Source organism: Phyllostomus discolor, chromosome 1 (assembly GCF_004126475.2).
Source record: "Phyllostomus discolor isolate MPI-MPIP mPhyDis1 chromosome 1, mPhyDis1.pri.v3, whole genome shotgun sequence".
NCBI classification, from domain to species: Eukaryota; Metazoa; Chordata; class Mammalia; order Chiroptera; family Phyllostomidae; genus Phyllostomus; species Phyllostomus discolor.
This window is the reverse complement of record NC_040903.2, coordinates 50,487,098-50,513,922: the sequence shown is the minus strand read 5'-3', so window position 1 is coordinate 50,513,922 and position 26,825 is coordinate 50,487,098. Positions and strand designations below refer to the sequence as shown.

General features: G+C 34.0%; 1 protein-coding gene across 1 annotated transcript in view; it reads left to right on the top strand.

Annotated features, from left to right (window-relative positions):
* The window catches only part of ANTXR2 (ANTXR cell adhesion molecule 2), a 154,658-nt gene extending 128,550 nt beyond the window's left edge, over nt 1–26,108 (top strand). Inside the window, exon 17 of the mRNA XM_028505607.2 lies at nt 22,816–26,108. Within this exon, the coding sequence (XP_028361408.1) occupies nt 22,816–22,854 (39 nt within the window). The 3' untranslated portion in view covers nt 22,855–26,108. The remainder of the gene's footprint in view (nt 1–22,815) is intronic.
* Nucleotides 26,109–26,825: the final 717 nt, after the last annotated feature.

The following is a 26,825-nucleotide window of genomic DNA, read 5'->3' as shown; positions in this document are numbered from 1 at the left end:
TATCTAAAATAGAATTTTGAATTAACAGTTGAAATGCCAAGTACTTTTTGGCTATATGTCTTACAAAAATATGTATTAAGCAACATTTTTTTTTTTGCTATGTACCATCAGTAGTTTTATTTCATTAAAATTAATTGATGAGCTTAGTTTGGTATATAAAATAATCATGATAAATATATAGATAACCACATATTAGTAATTTCAATAAAATCTATTATATATCTAAAATAAATTAATAAATGTTTTAATTTAAACATAATTCTTCAATAATATTCCTAATTTAATTATTGTAATATGGGGAATTTTGGTTCTTGATCTCGCTTTATTACTGATTTCTGTAAATTATGATAAATTTGAATTGATTTTAAAATCTATAAATAATTTTAAAAATATTTTACTGATTTAATTTTAGAGAGAGGGGAAGAGAGGGAGAAAGAGAGGGAGAGAAATATCAATGTGTGGCTACCTCTCGCACACCCCATCCTGGGGACCTGGTATGCAACCCAGTCATGTGCCCTAGACTGGGAATCAAACTAGTGACCCTTTGTTTGCAGGCTGGCACTCAATCCACTGAGCCACACCAGCCAGGACAATAATAATTTTTATTATGGTAAAATTTACACAACGTAAGATTTACATTGTTAACCATTTTTAAGTCTACAGTTCAGTGACATTAAGTACATTGACATTGTGCGACTAACAGCACCATCCATCTCCAGAACTTCCTCATCATCCCAAACTGAAACTCTGTACCCACTAAGCAATTAATCCCCATTCTCCCCTGCCCCTATTCCCTGACAATCATTAATTTTCTGTCTCTTCATTGGACTGTTCTAGGTACTACATAAAAGTGAAATCATACAATATTTGACCTCTTTTGCCTGGCTTATTTTACTTAGCATAGTGTTTTCAAGGTTCATCCGTATTGTAGCATGCATCAAAATTTTATTCTTTTTAAGTGTGAATAACATTCTGTTGTATGTATTTACCACATTTTGTTTATCTCTTCATCTGTCCTTGGATATTTGGGTTGTTTCTACTTTTTGGCTACTGCAAATAATGCTATTATCAACATGGATTTCAAATATTGAGGCCCTGCTTTGGGTTATTTGGGGTATATACCCAAAGAAGAATTGCTGGATACCATGACATGCTATAGTTAATTTTTTGAGAAACAACCATCCTGTCTTCCAGTCACTGCTCCATTTACAGATCCCCTGGGAAGGCATGAGGATTCTGATTTCTCCACATCCTCTCCAGAACTTTATATTTGCTATTTATTTATCAATTTTCTGATACTAGCTATCATAATGGTTGTGAAGGAGGATAGTGACAGATTTTTTAACCTCTACTTTTCCAGTTACATTTGTTTTTCCACTTGTAAATAGGTAGTATGTCCTTCTAACTCAGGTATTTTGCTTGACATCGCAATACAAAGACAAAAGAAGTATATGATAAATTATTCTAAGCTCATAGCAGCTTTCTAATATGTAAAATATAGTTGGACTTCTTAGTTCATTGAAGAATATCTATAGATATGTTCAGCTATCTCCACATTTGATGAAATTGTCTTGTTTTTAAAATAAAAGTTACATTCACATGCAAGTATTTATAGATCTTATTCTGTTTCCTTTTTAAACTTTAAATCAAATGCCTTTATTTCCTTCAGTATAGCAACCATCTCACTCCTCTTTCCATCCACATGAGCTAACATAGCCTTCTAGATGGGCTGTTGACATGTGGTTTGTGAAACAAGAAGGTTAGAACTAGATCCTTCTGAAATCAAGTTAGGCATGTTTCCTGTCTCACTGAGAACATGGTGTAATAAACTTTTTTTATAGACATGATTGGGATTGTTGTGTTAGGCAAATTTAATAATCAGCTAAATTATATCAGAAACATACATAAAAACATGAATGTTAAGTAGATTATTCTTAAAGAAATTAGATTAAAAATTCTTTTCAAAAATATTGATTGTTTTATTCAACACATAGAAATCGCCATTAATTTATTGACCTTTTGCTGTCTTGAAAGTTTCAAAACCAATTTTTGGGAGTTAATTTTATGACACAATTTTTCCAAGAAAAGAACATAGGGCACTGAAGTGATTCTTTAAAAACACACTGATAGGTGGTAGGTAATTTCTAAGGTTATTTCGTTAGGTATAGTTTGGCTTTTTCCTATGAAAGTGAAAAACAACAGAAGAAAATATTTTAAAAAACTGAATGATGTTAATTTTTTTTGGGGGGGGCAAGCTTTGTTTGCTCAATACTTATGTGTTCATGGATACCACCTCTGTGAAAGGTAATGCAGTTAAGTGGATAGATGGGCATTGTTATACTAACAGTACTCACTGGTTACTGCTTTATATACTGGCTGATTTGTAAATGTGTTATTTGTATTATTACTCAATGAGAAATGATCCCAAGTCACACAAAGAGAAGGACTTTCTTGATGTAATCCTTTTAAAATCTGGGAATAAATTTGTTAGAGCCTGAACTGTGAGATATCAATGTGGCAAGTTGAAATCCTGAAGGTTAGTGTGACTACCACAAAGAGATTATATTTCTGTTAGTTCTGAGTCTCCAAAGATTTGAGGCTGCATGGTTTGAAGTTATTATAAAGGAGCTTTTGAACCAATATTTGTGCCTGGAACTCATGTTTGCTTTTTCTTATTTTCATATGCTCTGTTTTAAACATATGTTAAGTTGTATATTTAAAACTAGAAGTACCAAAAAGCCCACATTAAAATATGTTTTCTTCATTATCAGAGGCTTCAATGCTATCATCATTTAGAGAAAAAGAAACAGTGAATATAATTTAAGTCTATAAAACAGACTTTCAATAGCACCAAATAGAATGAACATCTGGCTTTCTTTTCACAAGGTGCATTGATGTCAGAAAAGACTGAATAAAAATGCTGATATGATTGTCCAGGCTTGCCAATAGAAGAATACCTTATTCATTGATTCTTCTCTAAGTTCCAAAGATAGGTGTTGATTTGGATGAAAAAATACAATGATACATATTTAGAATGACTGGGCTTTCACATTGAGATCTAAAAATGTGCTGCTGCTGCTGCTAGATTTTTCTCAGCAATACCATCCAAACGGCACATTACACTGTCATCTCACAGCCTCTCTGGACGCTAGGTGAGGGTGTGACAGCTCGGCACAGCTTTTACTGTGGCGTTGTACTGGTGCATGACCACGAACACCTCTCTTTTCCTTCAGTCAAAGAGATGTTTTCAGGCAGCAAGGTTTTGAAAAGGAATGTTTATTGTCATATTTAAAAAGTGTACCAAAGACTGCATTTAAAGAAAGCAAGCTTTGTGCACACTAGATATTTTTGCAATTGAAAAAGTCAGTTTCTTGTCTTTTCCTTTTATGTTCCTGAGTCTGAAGAATGTTCTGTGCTCCAGTCCTGCCCTGTAATTAATACTTTCTCTGATTATCGTTCACCAAAAGAACAGCTCCCACGATGCATTGTATAGTAAAGACTTTTTCATTAGATTTAGATAATATGTAGTAATTGAAATTAATGTATCATTTTATTCTTTTTAAGAATATTTTCATTCCTTTTAAGCCTGAACCTTTACTTGTTGATAAGGAGTTTAGTATCAACTAAATTTTAACTTTCGTATTTGTCATTAAATGCCATCAATTAGAGAGCATTTAAAAATATTATATGTTTTGGGAAATCTGCATAAATTAGCTATATTGCTTTCAAATGTAATGATGTTATTAACTAATAAATGTAGAATAATATCTCCTTGATACATAACCTGGTCTCTGGAATTTTGTTGATACACATAGAGATAGCAAGTGGTAGCCATTGTATGAACAAAAAATATTGGTTTCTTTGACAGGGAATAACAGGAGCATAAAGGAAAATAAGCACCATGAAACCAATTAATTAAGTGGGCATTGATTTAATGTTTCACTACTATATATGTTTACATGTAGTTAGGTTGCTCATAATGACCACTTTCTGCTTGTCAAAACATGTTATATTTAGATATAAGAATTATAATGGACTTAGAATATATAGTTTATCTTTTCTGTCTGTTGGTGGTTTCCAGCATGAAACAGACTTCATTTTCAACCATCTGCTCTCTATTTAAAATTGACATCAAGTTCAGTTCCTCTCTGATGCCTACTTGTTTCCCAGCTTAGAACACTTCTGTCCTGCAGTTCAGCCATTATCCTATTATGCCTCACCATTGAGCCAACATATAAGAAATGTGACATCTAGGAGTGCTTGAATATTCATGTCCCAAAATAAACCAGGAAGACTTTTGCCCATGGAATGATTGCTACTATTGCTTAGCTACAAATCATTTGGCAAAACCTAAAGTATAGTTTTCTAGTTTTGTGTTTGCATGTTTAGAAAAGTGAAACATTGTATTTTATTTTATAGCTTGCTAATCATTGTGTTGTTGAATTAAACTATCTCAATATTTATACAAATATCAATATCAATTATATGTTTCAGAGCTATATTAGCCACATGGGGTCAAAATTCATTATTTCAAACCCAGTTACCATCATTAATTTGGCTGTTTTTAAGCACTTTGAACTGTAGAGTGAACACTGCATTTGCAAAATGGTAGTGAAAAACCATCATGAGGTTAACAATCTAGGACAGAAGGTAGAGTTTAAACAAATACTTAGGTTTCTTTATTTAAAAAAAATAGAAGAACTGTTATAATACTGAACAAACTTCATTATCTAGAGTTAATTATATTTTTAATGTAGGATATTAGTCTTATTATACTTTTGGTTTAGAAAATCATTTCATGTTAGAATATCAGAATGTGCTTCTGTAAGCTAACTGAAAAATGGACTCTTTATATCCATATCCATCTACCTACCTACCTACCTACCTACCTATCTATATATCATCTGACTTGCACTAATACCAGACCCAACCCTTGACTTGTAGATAGACCTAAACTCCAGTTTCTGGTTCCGGGGTTTATGTTACATAATTACATACAGACAATCAAATGGAGATTAAATAATCAAAGGCAATCACTTTTTGTTATTTGACTCTTAAATGTACATGTCTTTAGTATTTTTGAGTTCTGTGAACCAGAAAGCCAATGATCCTTTGTACATAGAGGCAACTCAGTACACATGAATAAGTCATTAGTGCTCTGAGACACTGTCACAATCATGCTTGTCCATTCGAATGGATCTACATGCTTCTTGTAAATCCTTGTATAAATGCTTCAACTTTGAAAATTTATTCTTTCCACTGGTGGAATTAATTGTCCTTTCCACTGGCGTGATCTAGAGATGGTTTGGTGTTTTCACAGTTGTTTTAAGAGTCTTGTAGTTGACATGTTAGAAATGCCTGTACTAATTAAGGGACAAAATTAATACGTGTTGTGTTTCTTTTCAAACTGAGCAAAGGATTCCTATTAAATGTCATTATATACTCACTGCTCAGTGAAATAACCTCTGGGTTTCAGTGACATCTAGTTTTGTAATATAAATCTCTGTGGTTTTTGTGAAATGCATGGTCAGACTTGTATCTGCACATACAAAAAGGGATAGCTAGGAATTTAACCATCTGACAAAGTTGTAGATACTTTTAAGTAGAGAGAGGTAATGAAAACCCATGTGAATTAAGTATAGGCTGAATTCATCAACACATTTTTAGTTATTAATTTTTTATGGGGACAACATATACTATTTTAGGTTCCCAAAAGTGAGGGCTTAATTCTTAGAAACTTAGGTATGGATAAATCATCGCATCCTTAAGATCATGTACATTATGAAAATCTCTTAATAATGTTTTTCAGTGCTGATGATATATGAACTTTCAGTATTTCTCTTTAAATGGGCAAAAATCAGTTTGTGAAGATGAATTATCTCAATGCCTAATTTTCTAGAGAGAAATACATGAATTACCTATAAAATTTTTGTTTTGTGGTATTAATAACAGTTAAAAATTTAAATCTAGAAATAGTCAAGTGAAAATTAGTGTTTTCATGCAGCATTCTTCCCCGCTGAGTAAATTAATATATTCTATTTCTCACTTTATTAAACAGGAGTGATGTAATATGTCTTTCAGTTGGATTTTTCTAACAGTTTCCTAAATGTATAACTTAAATATGGATTGAGTTTTCAATTAACCATTATCAGACATAATGGTTGGAATTTGGGTTCCTTATTCTGATATGGTCTGGTATGTGTGTATGTGCATTGGTGTATGAGAAGTGGAGAAAGATAAGAGATGAGAGAGAGAGAGAAAGTTTTGGTACCTGTGAATTTTCAGAACTTTGATAATGCAATAATTTAACATGTAAAAGAAATGAGAAAGGATCCAGATGTTAACTTTGTATAATTAGTAGCTTTAAAAAAAAAAAAAAGAGAGAGAGAGAGGATTTTCCCTGGCTGGCGTAGCTCAGTGGATTGAGCGTGGGCTGCGAACCAAAGTGTCGCAGGTTCAATTCCCAGCTAGGGTACATGCCTGGGTTGTAGGCCATAACCCCCAGAAACCACACATTGATGTTTCTCTCTCTCTCCCTCTATTTCCCTCCTTTCCCTCTCTAAAAATAAATAAATAAAAATCTTTTTAAAAAAGAGGATTTATAGTATTTACTACTACAAAGCTTTGCATGATAGGGTCTCTGTGTCCTCTCTCCCTCTTCCACTTTCTCCATTACTTAATCTGCTCCTGCTACACTATCTGTATTATTTTTTTACAGATAAGACACTTTTACCCCAGGGCCTTTGTACTTGCAGATTTCTCTACCAAAATCATTCCACCCTAGATAGACACAGTTTGATTGACTTCCCTTTGAGTGTCTGCTCAAGTGCCATCTGAATACTTCTTTATGAAATGACAAGTCCTCTAGTACCGGTCCCGAACACACACTGACATATACTGATATTCTGTACCTCCTTACTCTGATTAAAATTCACCTTTTTCTTTTGACTTGGATATTCATAAGTGGTGTTGTACAGTTTATAATGCATCACATGAATTTTTCTACTATTAGTGATGCTGAGGTAAATCAGACAAAGCAAATGGTAAAAGCCTGATCCATCATATTTATTATTATACATTTTTGACATGGCCCACAGCAGTCTTTGATACCTTTCCTTTCTTTTGGAAAAATATGCCCTAAGCTCATCTCCTACATTTTCTGTTTCAAAACTGGAATAAAACATTCAAGAAGCCCTAGATGTTTTTAGTAGAAATAATATTTAGAAGACATGTTTTGGATAATAGGTGTGCTAATTATTACTGGGTTGTCATTGCTTCTATGCATTTTCAGCAGGTAGAACTAGGAAATTCAATACTTTTGAAAAATTCATGAGTTTATATTTTAAATTCTAACAGCATTAGGGGATCTTACCGAATATTTTTGAATTTATACTTGTATCTCTTTGCTCTTACATGAGAAATTTTGGCTTTAACAATATTAAAGTACCTACTTATTTGCTCTACTCTATAATATATATAGCTAAAAATTGATAATAAAATGGTATTCATAAAATTAAGAATAATGAATAAAATAAAAGATTTATTTGCTGCTCTACTTACTTTTATATTGTTATTAGTATGCAGACTGTCTTAAGTCACCTGACATAGTTCTTTTCCAATGTATCCAATTGCTTTGTTTCAGTTTATTTCCAGTTCTGTCTACTGTACTTGATTTCTATTTGTCCTGTCCATTTTTTGATCTTCTGTTTTCTGCCTGTTTTGTGTTAACATAGCATTTTATTGTAATCCATGTACTCTAATTTTTTCAGTTATATCTCTGTACCATTTTTAGTGGTTGCTTTAGATATGCTTTAGTGGTTGCTTTAACAATATGCTTCTTTAATATTTCACAATATACCATCAAATATGATACTAATTTAAGAAAAATAAATAAACATTATAGTGGCCTAATTTCCATTTGTTCTTCCAGCTCTGTGCACTCTTAATGTCATGTATTTTACTTCTATATATGTTGTAAGTTAATAATATATTACCACTTTTTGCTTTAACTAATCAATGATGTCATAAAGTTTTATTTCTTTTCCCTATTTATATTTCTTATTCACATATTTAATTTTTTTTTGTTTATTTCTTTTTGTAAATCTAAGCTTCCATCTAGTGTCTTTTCCTTCAGCTTCAATAACTTCTACTGGCACATATTGTTGTTGAAGTCTATTGCTGCTAGCACTTATGGTTGTTGAAGGCTATTGCAGGTAAATTGTTAGGTTTACTTCTCTTAAAATGTCTTTATTTGCCTACATTTTTAAATAATTTTTTTTGGATATGGAAATTTAGATTGACTCCCACTGCTCATTTAGCATTTTAGGGAGTTCCATTGTCTTGCATCTTCCATTGTTTCATATACAATGTTGGCTGTCATGCCTGTAAATGTTTTCTCTGCATACAGATGGACCCCAGTTTACAATGGTTCAACTAGTGATTTTTTTTTCTTTATGGTGGTGCAGAAGCAATATGCATTCAGTGTAAACCATAATTCAAATTTTGATTTTTGATCTTTGGGCTAGTGATATGTAGTACAATACTCTCTCGTGATGCTGGGCTGTAGTAATGAGCAGAAGCTCCTAGTCAGTCATGAGATTACAAGGGTAAACAAGTGACCTCTACAGTGTATTTATTGTTTTAGAGGATTTTGCCCAACTGTAGACTAATGTGAGTGTTCTAAGCATGTTGAAGGTAAGCTATGCTATGATGTTTAGTAGTTAGGTGTATTAAATGCATACTTGATTAATGATATTTTCAACTTGCCGTGGGCTTATTGGAACATAACCCCACTGTAAATTGAGAAGTATTTGTATGTCTTGGGATATGATGATGAAGGACAGAGAGGTATGCTTTTATGGTATTCTTTGATTTGAATATGTTTTACTATATATTCTTTGATACAGTTTTCTATATCGTTATTCTGCTTGAGGGTCACTAAGTTTCTTTGATCTGTATATTTATGCTTTTTATCAATTCTAAGAAGGTCTCAGTCATAATGATTCCAATTTTCCTTCTGCTCCATTATTTCTCTTCTCCTTCTGTAACATCAATTACTCCTATAACAGACCATTATGTGTTGTCCCACAAGTTTCAGATTCTCTTTAGTTTTTTTTCTTTGTTTTTCAATTTGAACAGTTTCTGTACTCGTACCTTCAACTTTAATGAATTTTTCTTCTGCTGTGTCCAGTCTAATTTACATGAACAAAAAATTATTCCTGATTTGTCATTTTCTTCTCTATCCTTCTTTTCATTCTAATTTATAATTTGTATATTTTTGCTGAAATTCACCATATTTTATGTGTTATACATTTTTCTCCCTAGAACTTTAAATATTTCTATCACAGTTATTTTAAAGTCTTGTCTATTAACTGTAAATTTGCTTAATTCTGTTCCCCATAAATTATGGTCCGTAATTTTTTTGTATACCATAATTTTTTATTTTTATGCCAGGCATTGTACATAAAAATTGGAACTAATTTAGATGGTATTTACCTCTAGAAACATATATAACACTCCATCTGACATGTTGCTCATTTGCAGTTGGGCTAGTTCTTGGTATCTTGCCATCTTAGTTATTTTTGTTCATTACTGTCAAAATTTTGAGAGCAGAATTATAGATTTCCTTTCATCAAAGTGCTCATGCTCTCTCTCTCTCTCTGCCACCTCTGAGCTTCTTGTGTTGCATCCAAATTCTCTTTACTTTCAAGATCCTGAACACCTGTCTCACCAGCCCCTACTACTTTTTGTACCTTGAGATACCTATTTTTATATTGATTCCTGCCTATAGCCTTGCACTGCCAATCCCTTGCACTCTCAGAAGTACGCATGAGCTGTAGAGAAATCTTTCTCAGTTCTCCTGCTCCCAGGTTTCAAAAGGCAGTTGTCACAGGGCTAATTTTCTCATTACTCTTGCCATGCCCAAAGTTTCAGTAAGCTGTTCCCTTTCCCCTGGGGAAAACTCCATGTGTTTTTGAAGAAAGAAATATTTCTCTGCCCTCCTTTATTTCTCCCAGACTTCAGTTGACTATTTCCTTGATTTTAAGGAAAACCTGATGTGCTATGATGTGGTCTCTCTCAGCTTTCCTGCCATTTTCTTTGCTTTTCTAAGAACTTTGCTAAGTTCAAGGGGTCTGCCTTGAACTTAGAAAAGGCTGTTTTAGTCTATAGACTAAAGGTTATGTGATTTGATTACATAACTTTTTTGCAAATATAAAATATTTGCATCTTTGCATTTAATAGCATATAACAAGATCTATTCAAAGATATTTAAATGCTCCTCTATTTCACTGATTTTGTTTTCAAAACAAATTTTGTTGTTTTTTTCTTTGAAAATAGAATACATTACTTCTAGTCCAATTTCCTTTTTTGTAATAGAAAATATAGCATCATGTGTGTAATAGATGCACCTTGACTGTTTACCCAATACATCTTGATCATCACTTCACAGTAATATACACAGATTTTTCTCATTTGTTTCAACAGCTGTATATTATTTATAACATTTCATTATCTATCTGATTTTTATGGACTATTCATCTTATCCCTACTTAGGGATATTTGGGTTGTTTTCAACCTTTTATTAATACCAGTAATGCCACAATGTGCATGTGCAAAACTTCTGTTTTTCTATAAGTTGAATTTTTAAATAGTTTATAAACTATTGGTTTAAAACCTAAGGCATAAATAGTACTCTAAGATAAGGAAGAAGGAGATTATTCCTGTACTGCCTATGAGGTGCCCAAACCAAAAATAAAAAAGCTAACCAACTAAAAAGATATGTGTAATTCTTTCCTGATTTTATGTATGTATCTCTATTGGGCATCTACTTTTTGTTGTAACTTATGATGAGGTGCAAGAGAAGGTATTGCCACCAGTGATTTGTGGAGAACTCTAACTCACTCTCTCTTTGTCTCTCCATATATATGTATATATAATTTGAAAGCAATAAACTAGAGGGGTCAATTTCTTATATTATTATTATAAGGTATGGGTTATGTGTTTCATTAACATCCCATTATATGCCTGAATTTCAAAAAAAAATTAAGAGACTTGAATACGTGCAAAATAAATGTTAACAGTATATGTAGAGTTACTACAATTTTGCAGGTGTCATAACAGAACACAAAGGAAAAAATTGAAAGTCAATTGTCAGGCAAACTCAGCAGTTTCCTTCATAACATCTACTAAATATCTGTATGGTATGTGGCCTCCATGGTGAAATGGGACGTTTATATATTGGACATCCGTCAGAAGAGAGTATGTGGAATTTATACCTGAACTCAAAATCTTGCAGATTTATTATTATTTTTAGCAGAAGATAGCACAGATTCTCTCATATTTTACATAATAATTTATATATAAATCTCTGTATATATCACACATACTGATAGATCTCTTAAATGTATGTCATATGTATAAAAGAGAAAGATGATAGTGTGTGCTCTCTCTCCCGTAGCTACAGAAAATATCTATTCAAAAAACCTATTATGTCCTCAAGTTGGCATTTGTGCCTGATATTTGGGTTTTCCTAGAAATTTCCTTTTAAATTGTCTTTTGTGTATTTCTTTTGTATCTGTGCTTTGTATACAATTTTAAATTTGAATCATTATTTACTATTGCACAGAACATGAAGGTTTAGTAAACTCTCTCTGAGGTGAGAATATAAGTAAATCATCTATCTATGTTTGAAAAGTCTAAACTAAAGTGCAGTTGTATGCTTCAGCTTGTCAATGGATATTTATGAGGTGAGCATAATACTATAAAGGTTTTAGCAGTGAAATATATCCTGAACAGAAAGCTAGTAAAGGAGCTTGCAAGTGTTAATGCCAGCAGAATTTTAATGAAGAGATGGAAACATGACACTTTCTCTGGTTAATGCTACTCTTACTGGCCACAGTGAAAAGGAATGGGTGAAGTCAGTTTCCGAATATTGCAACAGACTTGGGGTCTATATTCTTAACCAGCAGTGAATATGTCAGTTCCTACTGTTGTCTTGTTTTCATCTCTTTGTTTGGTTCACTGCAGAGCAGTAACAGAACCAGACAGTTTTCTTTTGGACATCAACTTCTAATTCCTACTTATTATGAGACCCAAGAGAAGGCATTGCATCAACATTGGTTTCCAAAGCAATGCCAGTGAACTTTTTATTCTAATAGACACTTGTTATTGCTTGAAAATGACTTAAGTGAAGTTAACACTGACAGATTCTAATTGTGAATTTAGCCTTTGCCATGACTAGAGTTTCGCTGGTAATCTACCCTTGGTACATTCTGTTCTTTTTATACTGAGAGAAAGTGAGTAATGGGGTAAAGCTTCTGCACAGAGCTCTACTTTAAAAGATCAATTGGAATGTTAATACATTTCTAGTTTATAAAGAGTAATATTGTCTTATTTTTCCTAGCAACTTAAGAAAATCAAGTTACTCATGCAGTCTTCAGACCTAGGTAGATTTATTCTTGCAAAAGAATGCAGGATTTTAAGAACAGTATAGTTGCAACATGTTTTCATGTATAAACCTCAAGTTCATATTCATTACCTATGTTAACTTAGTTTGGGCTAAGTTCAATTTTATCATCATTTGAAATCAGCTATCTGCAATGTACTATAAGTCCTACTAGAATTAGAAAAGGCAACAGAGAAGGGAGATAGACATGGTATGATCTGTTTGTGTAATGTAGAAGTTGAGGTAATATATTTATTGGAGCTTTTTAGAGGTTTAGATGAATTTGGGGATTTATAAGAAATAGCCAGCCTGGAAACCGAAAGGTCACCAGTTCATTTCCCAGTCAGGGCACATGCCTGGGTTGCAGGTTTGGTCCCTGGTCAGGGTGAGTATGAGAGGCAACTCATCAATATATCTCTCTCACATTGATGTGTCTTTCCCTCTCTTTCTCCCTCCCTCTCTCTCTAAAAATAAATAAGTAAAAAATCTTTAAAAAAGAATTAAGGAAGAAGGAAATACTAATTCACATTTACTTATACCTAGTCTACTTTTAAATAAGTACTGTTAAAAATACACAGTAATAATTTAGAATAAAAACAGAGTAAAAAATCATGGGCCAAAGTCAATATGTAGCTATACCAGAAAATGTACACTAAGGGTAGCAATTGCTCTTATTTTTTTATTTTAGTTTTTATATTTTTATGGCTGTAGAAGAGGCCATCAGTTGAGCCAAGAGGAAAGAATTTCTTTTTTTATTTTATTTTTTCCATTACCACTTATCCCCCTTATACACCCTCTTTCACATCCACCCAGCCCCCTTCCCTCCACAATCACCACACTATGGCCTGTGTCCATGAGTCCTTTCTCTTTTTTGCTTAGTCCCTCCACCCCCCAAACTCCTCTCCTCCCTTAGAGCTGTCAGCCTTCTCTCTATCTGTGAGTCTGTCTCTATTGTGCTTATTAGTTCAGTTTGTTCATTAGATTCCATGTATGACTGAAATCATATGTTATTTGTCTTTCTCTGACTGGCTTATTTCACTTAGCATAATGTTCTCCAGGTCTATCCTTGCTGTCACAAAGGGTAAAATTTTCTTCATTTTTTTTTAAAGTGATTCTTTTTTTTTTTTAAAGATTTTATTTATTTATTTTTAGGGAGGGAAGGGAGGGAGGGAGAGAGAGAGAGAGAGAGAGAGAGAGAGAGAGAGAGAGAGAGAGAGACGGAGAGAAACATCAATGTGTGGTTGCTGGGGGTTATGGCCTGCAACCCAGGAATGTACCCTGGCTGGGAATCGAACCTGGGACACTTTGGTTCCCAGCCCGTGCTCAATCCACTGAGCTATGCCAACCAGGGCAAATTTTCTTCTTTTATGCAGCCAAGTAGTGTTCTATTGTGTAAATGCACTATAGTTGTTTTATCCACCCATCTACTGGTGGACACTTGGGCTGCTTCCAAATCTTGGCTATTATAAATAACACTGCATTGAACACAGGGGTGCTTACATTCTTTTGAATTAGTATTTCAGGTATTTTCAGATAAATTCCTAGAAGTGGAATCATAGGCCAATATCCCTGATGAACGTAGATGCTAAAACCCTCAACAGAATATTAGCAAACAGAATACAGCAGTATATCAAAAAGATCATATACCATGATCAAGTGAGAGTTATTCCAGGGATGCAAGTTTGATGCAACATTCTCAAATCAGTAAACATGATACACTATATAAACAAAAGAAAAGGTAAAAGCCACATGATCGTATCAATAGATGCAGAAAAAGCATTTATAAAATCCAGCACTGATTTATGATACAAACTTTCAGCAATGTGGGAATAGAGGGAACGTACATACACATAATAAAGGACATATATGACAGACCCACTGCCAGCATCACACTCAGTGGGCAAAAACTACAAGCATTCCCCTTAAGATCATGAACAAGACAGGAATGTTTGCTTTCATCTCTTTTATTCAATATTGTACTGGAACTGCAGGCCATAGCAATCAGATAAGAAAAAGACACAAAAGGCATCCAGATTGGAAAGGAGGAAGTAAAATTGTCATTGTGACACCGTATATAGAGATCCCTAAAGATCTACCAGGAAACTACTAGAATTGATAAATGAATTCAGTAAAGTAGCAGGATGCAAAATTTAATATCCAGAAATCAGTTGCATTTTTATATGCTAATACTGGACTACCAGTACAGGAGATTAAGAAAACCCATTCACAATTGCTTCAAAAATAATTAAATACCTAGGAATAAACAGAGCCAAGAATGTAAAAGACCTGTACTCAGAAAATTATCATGCTGAAGAAAGAAATTGAAGAAGATTCAAATAAGTGGAAGCACATACTGTGTTCATGGATAGAAAAAATTAATATCACTAAAATGCCCACACTACCCAATGCAATCTTATAGATGCAATTGCTTTTAGAACATCATGTAAATCTGAGCTTTTTGAAAGCCAAGGCACAAAGAGAAGACTGACTTATACAGTTGCCATTATATAATAAGAAGAAAACACACGAGCTTACCAAAAGTGACAAGCTTTTCTTCTAGCTAGCTCTGAACTCTAAGAATTGATCCCTTAATATGAGTGTCCTCAATAGCACCTTTCCAAAATGCAAAATTCTCTTCACATGACCAAAAGTTGAAGTGAATGCTATAATGTTGTCATAAACCTAGGAAGGCATTTCTAAAGAGAAATAAAGAAACCAAGCCTAGGTAAATAGATTAGTGGCGAGCTGGCTTACCATAGGCATGAGTATCCTGAATCATAGTTATTAAACTACAATTTTAGTGCAAACCAAAAAGTCTTATACCGAATTGCAATTTTAAAGGGTAGATGAGAGTGGAGCTTCTCGGGTTGGATTAGGATTGGAGGCTTGCAGTGGCTACTGGCTCCCTTGTGTGCCACTCCAGCCACAGTGCCCCCAAGACACCATGGAGAGCCCACAGGGCTTTGTGGACTGCAGTGTGAGAAAAACACTGAACTGCAGAGGTAGATTCACTTAGAACTTCCCTCTCAAAGGTAGTTTTTGCCAACTGATTGGGAGAGAAAGAATTCCACAGTTATTACTAATAAGTGCCTGGAGTTGCATATTTTTTTGTTGTTGATTGAATAGAGAAATATATGTCCTAGGTACTGGGCATGTGGTTAGGAGGTCTGATGTGGTATGAAAATGGAAGAGCTTCCCCAGAAATAAACCCAAGCCTCTACGGTCAATTAATATTTGACAAAGGAAGCAGCAACATAAAATGGAATAAAAATAGCCTCTTCAACAAATGGTGTTGGGAGAACTGGACAGCTACACGCAAAAAAATGAAACTCGAGCACCAACTTACACCTTATACAAAAATAGATTCAAGGTGGATAAAAGACTTAAATATAAAATGTGACACCATTAAAGTCCTAGAAGAGAATGTAGGTAGGAAAATCTCAGATATTTCACGCAGAAACTTTTTTACTGACTTGTCTCCTAGAGCAAGGGACATAAAGGAAAGAATAAACAAATGGGACCTCATCAAAATTAAAAGCTTTTGCACAGATAAAGAAAACAGTATCAAAATAAAAAGAGAACCAACTGTATGGGAAAACATATTTGCCAATGATACCTCAGACAAGGGTTTAATCTCCAAAATATATAAAGAATTTACACGACTCCACTCTAAGAAGACAAGTAACCCAATTAAAAAATGGGCAAAGGGTTTGAACAGACACTTCTCCAAGGAGGACACATAGAAAATCCAAAGACACATGAAACGATGCTCAATACCGCTAGCCATCAGAGAGATGCAGATTAAAACCACAATGAGATACCACTTCACACCAGTCAGAATGGCCATCATAAACAAAGCAACAAACGGCAAGTGTTGGAGAGGCTGTGGAGAAAGGGGGTCCGTAGTGCACTGTTGGTGGGACTGCAGACTGGTACAACCACTATGGAAAGCAGTTTGGAACTTCCTCAGAAAACTAAAAATGGATCTGCCTTTTGACCCAGCAATTCCATTGCTGGGACTCTATCCTAAGAACACTAAAACACCAATTCAAAAGAACCTATGCATCCCAATGTTCATAGCAGCACAATTCACAATAGCTAGGTGCTGGAAGCAACCTAGATGCCCATCAGTAAATGAATGGATCAAAAAACTATGGTACATTTACACAGTGGAATTCTATGCAGCAGAAAGAAAGAAGGAGCTCATACCCTTTGCAACAGCATAGATGGAGCTGGAAAGCATTATGCTAAGTGAAACAAGCCAGGCAGTGAAAGACAAATACCACATGATCTCACCTTTAACAGGAATCTAAACAACAAAACAAAAAAAAAAACTAGCAAAATATAACCAAAGACACTGAAATAGGGGATAGTCTGACAGTGACCAGAGGGGAGAGAAGAGGGAATTTCACGGGGGAATGGGTAGGGTTTACAGGAACAAATTTGGAGGACACATGGACAAAAACTAGGGGTGGGGGGTAATGGGGGGGAAGGGGGGAGGGTTGGGTGGGTGGGCTGGAATGGGAGTAGGGGGGAGAAAACTGTACTTGAACAATGATTAAAATTTAAAAAAAAGAAAAAAAAAGAAAATGGAAGAGCTTCCATAACATTTTTATTTAAATATACTCAACTCCAGTATGCACAGGGCTTGAAGTAGGCTGTGTGTACACACAGATGCACACATACACCCACATTTTAAAAATTAGATCACTGATTGTGACTGTACAAATGTTTGAACAGGTATTTTATGTAAACTCTTAGAATTGTGTACCATGAAAATGAAAATGCTGACTGTGGACTATACGATGTATTAATCACTGGCTTCTACAATTCCATGCTCATCCACTCATGAGTAAAACTGCATCCAGATGGGTTTATCAGGATGTTAACTGTCAAATGCAACCCCAGGACTGGTGCGCATTGAGCTATGGGAACAAGGAGTGCTGAGAAACTTTGACATAGGTGGTAGTTGGTGGTGATTTTGGGTGTAAGTAGTGGACTAGTTCCTAGGCTGATTTTTAAAAACATACAGATGTCTGGAAAGGGTTGGATTTTTGCTGATTAAATTTACTCTTTGAAAAACTAATTTTCTAAACTGTCAAATATATGAACATACATAAAATAGAAACCATATGCAATTCCACTCATAGAATGTTGGTGTATTGTTCATTAGCTGTCTTTTACTCTTTAGATATATATTGCATAATAACAATTACATATATATATAATTTGGCATTTTTTCACTTACCATTTTCCTACATTTTTAATTTTCTATTTTAATGGCTACACAATGTTTACCTAGATAATTATTTAATTATTCTGATTGTTGGACAGAAATAAATATAAATTGACTGGTTATGTTTTATTATTATCAAAACACTGTGGTAAATATTTTTAAATCTTTGTCTAGATATTTTGTTGTGCAGAATCCTGACATGAAATTGCAGAGGCAATTATGAATATAAGCTTTTAAAAACTATTACTATATACACTGCTTACTATATAGTTTTTGCCAGTTTATACTTCCACTAGCAATACACAGAAGCTTTTTTCTTGCCATGGAAGCTCACTAATTAGGTAATGTGATTAATATAAGGTTACACAAGACAGCATGCCTTAAAAGGGAAGCAGTTTTAGTCCTTTCAAACCATAATTTTTTATTATGTAAAATGTTGTCATACCAAGACCATAATATAATGATGTCAAATTCTAATATATGAATGGACTTCTGATATGTCACAAACATTTTTACATGCCATAGTAGCCTTGCTAACAGTTAATTTTCCTAATTGATTTTTTAATGTATGGGAAAGTAAACTATAACCTAGTCAGTCAATATCTAAGCTATCACAATTTGAAGTTAACGTTCTTTAAAAGTGTTTGGCTATGCTCTAAAGTCAGGAGTTCAATTTTGTGTGTCCTGCCTAAACCTAGTTTCTTTAAATACTAAGAAATTTTACTCATAATCTCCTATGTCATACAAAATGAATAGATTTAACATAATTTCATGGCCTCCAAGGAATGCTGTATTCCCAAGGAATGTTGTAATTCATAGTTCATTTTAAACGAATGCAGTCCTCAGATACTAATTGAATTCAAGTTTATACTGACTGTGTATCATTACTGTTGCTGTTTATGACCAAATGGCTCACAAAGCACATTAAATTCATACTGATCATCTAATGGGAAGGCATAGTATAGGGGTTGCCCAAAGCCTCACAACAGTCTGCTCTGATTCTGTCCATCATTTAGATGCATGGTTTTATGTCAAGAAAATTTAGAAAACATATTGATTTAAAAATTCAAAAAATTAACTTTATATATTTGTTCCTATTAATTATAATTTGTAATATAATACCATATGTTATATTATCCTGTATATACTTACTCTACTGAAGTTTAAAGTTTTAAAATTATTTTGTAAAATACAACAAGCATAATATTACTCATTTGTTTTAACACTTGCTAGCAGAAATCTTGTGTTCGTCTATTTTAACACATTATACTTTTAGTGGTTTATTCAAAAGACTATATAGTCCTCCTACCTGATACCAGTATCAATCTCTATATGGAGAATAAGGTATTAAAATTATAAATGTATGTCTCAATGTATATTTCTATGTTTTTAGGTAACATTGAATAGTTTTTATTAAGCCATGTAATTAACTTCTTAAAATTTTTTCAGCATTCATACTATTCATCATTAGAGTAAAATAGTCTAAGAAAAATGAACACTAGCAACTACTACTACTTTTTATTCTGTACAATTCTTTAATGAGTTGTAGGTTTCAGCTCTTTTATATGGCTGTGCTCGTGACCCTGATAACATACCTTTAGAGTGTAGGCATTGCAAGCATGAGGATATGGAGTTTTGTAAACCTTGACCTGCCCCATATTCTGCAAATAAAACTTGCTCTGCACAGTTTTGGCACAGACTGCTTGCCATGGTATCAGTGACAGCCCAAACACTCATGACCTTGAACATAATTAGCATCATCTCAATGGATTTTTAAGATACTGAGTAGTATTTGAAGGGCCACAGACACCAAATCACAGCAACTTACAACCAGCATGTGTTGCCTTGATTTTAGAATATTCTGGTAAATTAATGTTAGCAGCTGGCATGAAATAGTCCTGGGAGTGAGGTACCTGATGGAATACTGAATACAATTTTCCCTGTGACCAATAATTTCTCTTTTTTTCTTGATTATACCTTTTTGTCTTTTCTCCTTACTGCTACTCTCTTCTGTTTCTCCATATTTGCTTCTCTCCTTTTCCACCATTAAGTTCTTCTCCTTTGTAATCCTTTTTTTCTCTCTCAAATTCATACTTATTCAGTATTTGCACATTTGAGGTCTGGGTCCTCCCCTAGTTGAGATCTAGTCATTTAGTATTCACTCATTTATACATTCCTCATTCATACATTTATTTCTAAGTGATTATTTATCACAAGTCTGTTCCATGTTAGATACTGTGCAGTAACAGTTAGAGGAAAGATGGATAATAAATACCTGTTTTTTCACTGAGAATATATTATATCTCAGGCAGTATTCTAAGTTTTATATATATGTAAATACAGATGTATATATATATACAGATATACATACACATATATGTACATTTAATCCTTTTAGCAGTCCTAAGAATAGGTCCAATTTTTAATCATCTGGTTACTGATGTAAATCATCTGATTTAATTTTACTGATGAAGAAACTGAAGCACACAGCTGTTGAATGTTGCCCATGGTCACACAGTCAGTAAGTCTGAGTGGCGTGTTGTGATTTGGCTGCAGGGAACATGCAATGGGGCATTTGGGTGAAAGGAGCCCCACAGCTGGGGGAATTAGGCAATGCTTAACAAAACTCCTCGAAGTTACCAACTTTTTAATTTGTGTATAATGGAAGTACATCCAGACCTTAACAACTCTTGATAAAAGTAAAAAACACTAAGTCCATGATTAGAGGGAAGAAGACATGTGGTTGTTTTTGTTAGTAAGTGTGACTAAAACACGGGGGTGTATACTGCATTTTGCAGGGGGTTTTGGGTACTTGAATCTATAGACATTTGGCAGCTGATAACCAATACTTAATCCTCAGCTTTGGAAGAATTGAAGTAAGGACCTCAATCAAAATCAACAGCATTTTCTTCTTTTGAGTTTCTATGTCTTTAATTAAACCACACCATATGAAATAGAAAATCATGTAGGTCTGGAATAATTTAGGCATTGAAGTGGTTATGAAAATTCAGGTGAACTGTGAATCTCACTTTTTAAACTATCCAATTGCTTAAAGTAAATGAATCAGAGTCACCAAGATTAATCTGATGACAGAAGTGGTCAGAAAAGGAGCCTTCTCTCTATACCCAATTAATTAGTGATGAACCTCAAGTAAAAGTAGAGATTCTTGATAACTGCTTTGCCCACACTTTTCAGAAGAGAGAAAATTACTTTTTTGGTCCATAAATACATAAGAAAAAGATATCATTAATTCATATTGTTGCTGTTATAATTCCTCATGTATTTGTTTGATTCTGGAAAATTGCCAGAAAGTAATAGTTTTAGTGTTCATCGTTATTGAAATTACATAGTCAATATCTGTTTCTCATGGCATGTCTAGTTACACTGTTGTGGCTTAGAAGCACTGCCTTATTACTTTGATCAAATATGTATTAATTATGCCAGATTTCTACTTGTTTCCCTTGCAAAATAAAGTTTAGAAAGGGATACATATAAAAATGTCTTTAATGTTTTCATGGCATTTAGTGACATAAATAGCTAGTCTGCAGAAGAGTATATTTTCACTTAATATTCATTCTACAGATCTTATTTGAAGATTCTAGATTATACAAAAATATAGTGTGAGTAACATGGCCTATGACCATTGCATTTACCAACAAATTTTGACCTCATTCTAAGATGCTCTTCTCTATACTTTCTCCTACTTCATTTTGCACAAATATTATTTGTAGAAATAAATTAATTAAATTGACAATTATAGTAACAGTGTTGTTTCCAAAATTATTTAAAAGACTTGATGAATGTTCATCTTCTAATCAAAAAGCTAATGAAAACTATTGGCTTTTATGTTCTTCTCTTACTTCACTCATTTCTAAAATTTTCAAATTTATTGAGTAGTCATTTTGAAAGGAAAATGGACTAAAATCCTGTTTTTACATTTCAAATTTTCTTCTTTCACAATGTTTGTTGTTTCTTTTGAATATTGCCATGTATTGTAAATGAACATATTGCTCACATTTAGAGGGAATTAAAGAGAAGTTCTAATATCTGAAATTAGAAAGCAGGTATTATGAGAAAAATAAAAATCTCAATAGGGTGATAATCTTGACCCTAAAATAGTAAGTGGTATGCTAGCATTTGGCCTGCTGAGGAATCTGGACATGATTTATGTAGTACAGTGTATCAACAGTGTCATACTAAGCAGAGGGAAGGGCAGGGGGACCCTTTATCACTAATTGGAAACTTGGTTTACAAATAAATTTTAGATTATTTATAATTACATATGAAACAATGTGTCTCCATAGCCTTCACCGAACTACTAAGGAATAGGAATAGCAAAGTCTCTTTGGAAATGTGTAATGCAAATAAACAGTCACCCTTTAGAGAGAATACATAATGTGGTGCGCATGTGAGAACCAGTTGACAACAATGGATAGCATCACAAATAAGTCTTGCAAAAGCCTTTTATAAAGGAGAATGATAAAGAGATGGCATCTCTTCCTTTAAATGCCCTCCTCATGTATACATTTTAGAAGTAACAACTTTATATCAGTTTTAGAAGCACCAGGTTGCCTAAAGGAACATTTTCATTTAAATTCATTATAGAAAGAAACATACAAGGTTGTGACTTTGATATTTTTATTGCTAGGGTAGTAACACTATTCTTTTTTTTTTAATTTTTAGAGGGGGAAGGAAGGGAGAGAGAGAGAGACAGAGAGAGAGAGGAGAAATATCAATGTGCGTTTGCTGGGTGCCATGGCCTACAACCTAGGCATGTGCCCTGACTGGGAATCGAACCTGCGATGCCTGGTTCGCAGCCCGCGCTCAATCCACTGAGCTACACCAGCCAGGGCGTAACACTATTCTTTAAATAGCAATAAAATCTTTCTCTTTTCCAAAGAATTTTTCCACTCTAATGTCACCATACAATTGTGTAGGTGAAGTTGCTATGGAAAATACTTCAATGAGCCATAATGCTTTGACTCAAGGAAAAAAAGTTATGACTTCACGTCTCATCTTAACAGCGACCTTACCTTGGCTGATTGTTTATTATATTATGGTAGGAAAACTAGTTGTTTTTATGCTTTTTTTTATAATTGCTTTAATAAATAATAAGCATTTGTTTCTTTTCTAGGGCCGGTGCATAAACTTCTCCCGAGTTCAGTCTCAGTAAAAGGAAAGGAAGAAGACCAAGAAGGTATGAAGATGGTTCATCTTCACACTGCTGATTTCCAACAAAATGAGAAACAAATAAGTGCATTTTAGAAGTTTTTGGAAGAGCAGCTTTATTCCTCTCAGTCAGGAAACGTTTTCTCTGCCTTCTGCTTTGCTCACACCAGATATTTTCAAAGAGTTGTTCTGCTGTCTACACAGGAGTCGATGAAACACAGAGGTGACTCATGATTCATGACATTGAAAATGAAGAGGAATATTGATCTGCACGCTATGGCTTATGGAAGAAAGTTTGCATGAATGTGTAGAAGGGAGAAAAAATAAAAAAACAACAGCATGAAGTTGATATCAAAATGGGAACCATGAAACCACTGGCCATGATGGATCTTTAATGAAGGAAGGAGTGTTTAACACGGAAACGTGGCACTTGTGTTTTTACGAGGCGAGGTTGTGTATCCACAGACAGAGTTTGAAATTTCCCACCAGGATAAGCAAATGAAGGAGTCCACTGCCTCATAGCTCTGTCAGATTACAAAACCCTCCCAAGTTCCCCGACAACGTGCCTTACGGGAAGCTTCTGCCTGGAAAATCTTGTCACTCTTAACACTGAAAAGTGCACACGCATGACAAAATGTAGACAGGATGCCTCAAGGTATTGGTAGCAAGCAAGATTTTGCCCTTTAGTTTTTGAAGACACCTTTCTTTCATTATGCACTCGGGAAAAGAAGAAAATTAATAGAGCGTTATTCCACAGGAAGACAGCCTCTAACCAGAGATCTTGAGTGGAATGTGAGGGATTCGTGAACTGAGAACTTGTCCCTGTGATTGGTAGATTTACACTTTTTCTATGTTTAGGGTTTAGTAGTGCATGTAGCATTAACAACTGTATACATACCTAGGAGTTTTGTTGGCTTTTAATTTAAAGGAAGCAATAACCACAAAGCTTCCGCTCAGGGTTTTTCTTTCTCCAAGTCTCCAAGGGCTCTTCAGCATCACAAGCTAGCAACTCTCTTTGCATGAAAATTTCAAAATTTAATTAATATAATTAAAGGCAACAGCAAGCAGCAGCCTGTGAAGATTTTGCTCATCTTTTTTATGCCTTCTGACATTGAATGACCTATTACTGTATGCGCATTACTTGGATTTTGAGGAGGCACTTTACCTTGGATATGATTCAGTAGAGAAGAAAAGACCTCCATTCATCAATTTAAAAATTAAATTTTCAGGAGGATTGGCCACTGCACAACATCGAAAATGTATGTATTCTAATGTTTTAGAAAACCTACCATCGTGTCATGTCGACAGTGCCAAATGATGTTAGTGTGAGCGGAAACACTGTGGGGAGGAAGACGGCAGCAGCTGAAGAGAAAAGCTCAAATGATCTAGTCACTTTCGATACTGTATTTCAGATGGGAAATGGATATTCGACTCGAAACCTGACAAAGTGCGCCTGCTTTGATGTGAACTGGTATAGACAATGACCAGTGGCTGGGTCAGTGGGATGTCTCTCTGTGAGCACAAAGGCTTATCAAATGACACTAAAAATAAGTTCAACAACCATCACGTTGGAAGGGAGAAGTCGAACATTTCATATTTAGTGGGCACATGAGTGCACAAGATGGAAAAGAGTGATTTGGAGCAACCCAGTGTAATTATCCCTGTTGTGCTCTTAATGGAAATTTCAAAGGACGGGATTGATTCTGTTGGTTGGTGTCCAGAATTGTGGCACTGCTCCAAGAAGCCTTACTCACACACACAAATATATATATGTATGCACACACACACATGTATATTTACTAGCTTGAATCTTTTGCTCAAGTTTATTTATGTCACTGGCTGGCTGGATCCAAAGTCATGAGTCTACGTATTCATAAATAAAATTTTTACCTGTGCCTCTGCTACCATTTTCTTTAAGCCTACATAAACTCAAACCTTATTTGGTTGAATATGTCATAGTCCTGGTTAGTTTCTGAGACAGAATTATATTGAGTTCCAAAATGTCCCTTATGTTCACAAATTATACTATTGGCAGTAATTATCCATGTGTGCAAGTGTGACTTGGAAGCCAAATATACACCCAATGAGTTCTTGTAGACCTTTATTCTACATTTGCATCTGGGTCAGGACCTATTTCTATTTTCTTAAATTGACTTTTCATTTTTGATCAGTGCACATCCCTAAATAGCATTTATGAGCATCAAGGATGCTTAGAAGCTAAGGCTGTTTCTTTGATAGTTACTTCGAATTTCTTTAGTATCATTTGGCATTTGTATGACACTCATATTTTGCTATGTAAGCCATGTAAGTAGACCTCTGCCTCTCAATGACAAAATAGCTCTCTGTGGATTGTCATCCATATGGAATTCCAGTTCTAACACCACTGGGAAGAGTTGTCATTGAAAACAGAGGCAATGGTCTACATGTAGTCTAAAAAAGTGCCATTTGTAATGTTCAAAGACAGATGGACATTCATTGCACTGAAAGATGACAATCAGATCTATGTTATGATTTTCTCTGATTAGGCTAACTAGCAAGTGAGAGAGGACTTTGCTTGAAAGAGTACTGCTTTCTCACTAAATTGAAAACCTCTACTTTCAACCAGGAAAATAAAGCCATTTCTATAATTTCAGTAATGTTTTATAATTTATATAGAGAAATAATTCCTATTTAATTTTTTGGACATAATATCAGTCAAAATTTCTTTTCTATGGATAAAAGAGTAAGTCTTTATCCATAATCCATTTGTGTTGCATAAGGTTGCAAAAACAATTAAGTGGGAAATGACTCCTAACTTATGTGTCTACTCTGCCTGGAAATAAAGTTTTGAAGGCATCTATATATATTTCATAACAATGTCTGTTCTTTATGGATTTGATCCATAAATATTTATCTATCTGAAAACTTTGGTACTTGGAATGTTTTCCTTAAAGCATTTGGTGCTCCAAGAAAAAACATTTGGTGCTAAGAGTTGCAGCACTGATGCCTTTCCCCAAGTTAATTCTATTTTAAAATTTGATATTTCCTTCCCAATGAAATGCAGAGTAAAATTTGAGACCCTCCATTAAGTAGGGAGGAGCATCTGTCACTGTGGATAATTACTATTTTGACAAAAATATATAAGGTTTTAACTTTGTATACTTCAAATCATTAGAGAAAAAATGACTTGCTTATATTTCCCTTGAACTTGATTCTAATCACTTTAAATCATAAATTATTCAATATTTGTTTTTCAAATAAATCTTTACTGAATATAAGGTCTGGTGTCTGGGTGGACTTAATAACTTTATCAAAATATCAGTGACCATTGTTTGCTGCTCAGAGGCAATTTATTTAGTTTATTTTAAAAATTAAAATGACAGTCTGTAGTATGCTCAACAGAGTGCCTAAAATATTTTTCATTGATCATCTTATATATATTATTTAATTTTAAGAGGACAAAATAGAATTAGATCACTTTTACAAGTATTGTAAAGCAAGTGTTATTTTTTTTTCATTGCAAAGTCTATGGTTAACTTCTGCTATATTTTGCACAGCATCATATTATGTTAGGAAATTTATTCGTGTTCAACTGCTACTGGAAATTATTGGTGGGTATATGCACACAGGAGAGAGATGCACGCACTCTTCATTTTAATATGAATGGGAATACATAACCTAGAATCATAGAACAACTCTGATACATTTGTTGTATGTTTAAGGAAAGAAGCTTGCAGGTGAAGCTGGAGAATGTTGTCTATTTGCACGTAGTGAAGTGTGTATAGCCATATATTATAGCCTCAGTGTTAGATTAATATTTCACTTAGTGAATATCTATGGCATATTTCTGAGAACAGTTTAATTTTAATATATCTCTATACTTACTAGGATCTAATTTAGTGAATTTGATGAGAAAAACAAAAAATTCTTTTCTCTCCCATAATGTCACAAGCCTGGTGTATATTTTTTTTCTTCTGTACCAGAAGAAAATACTGA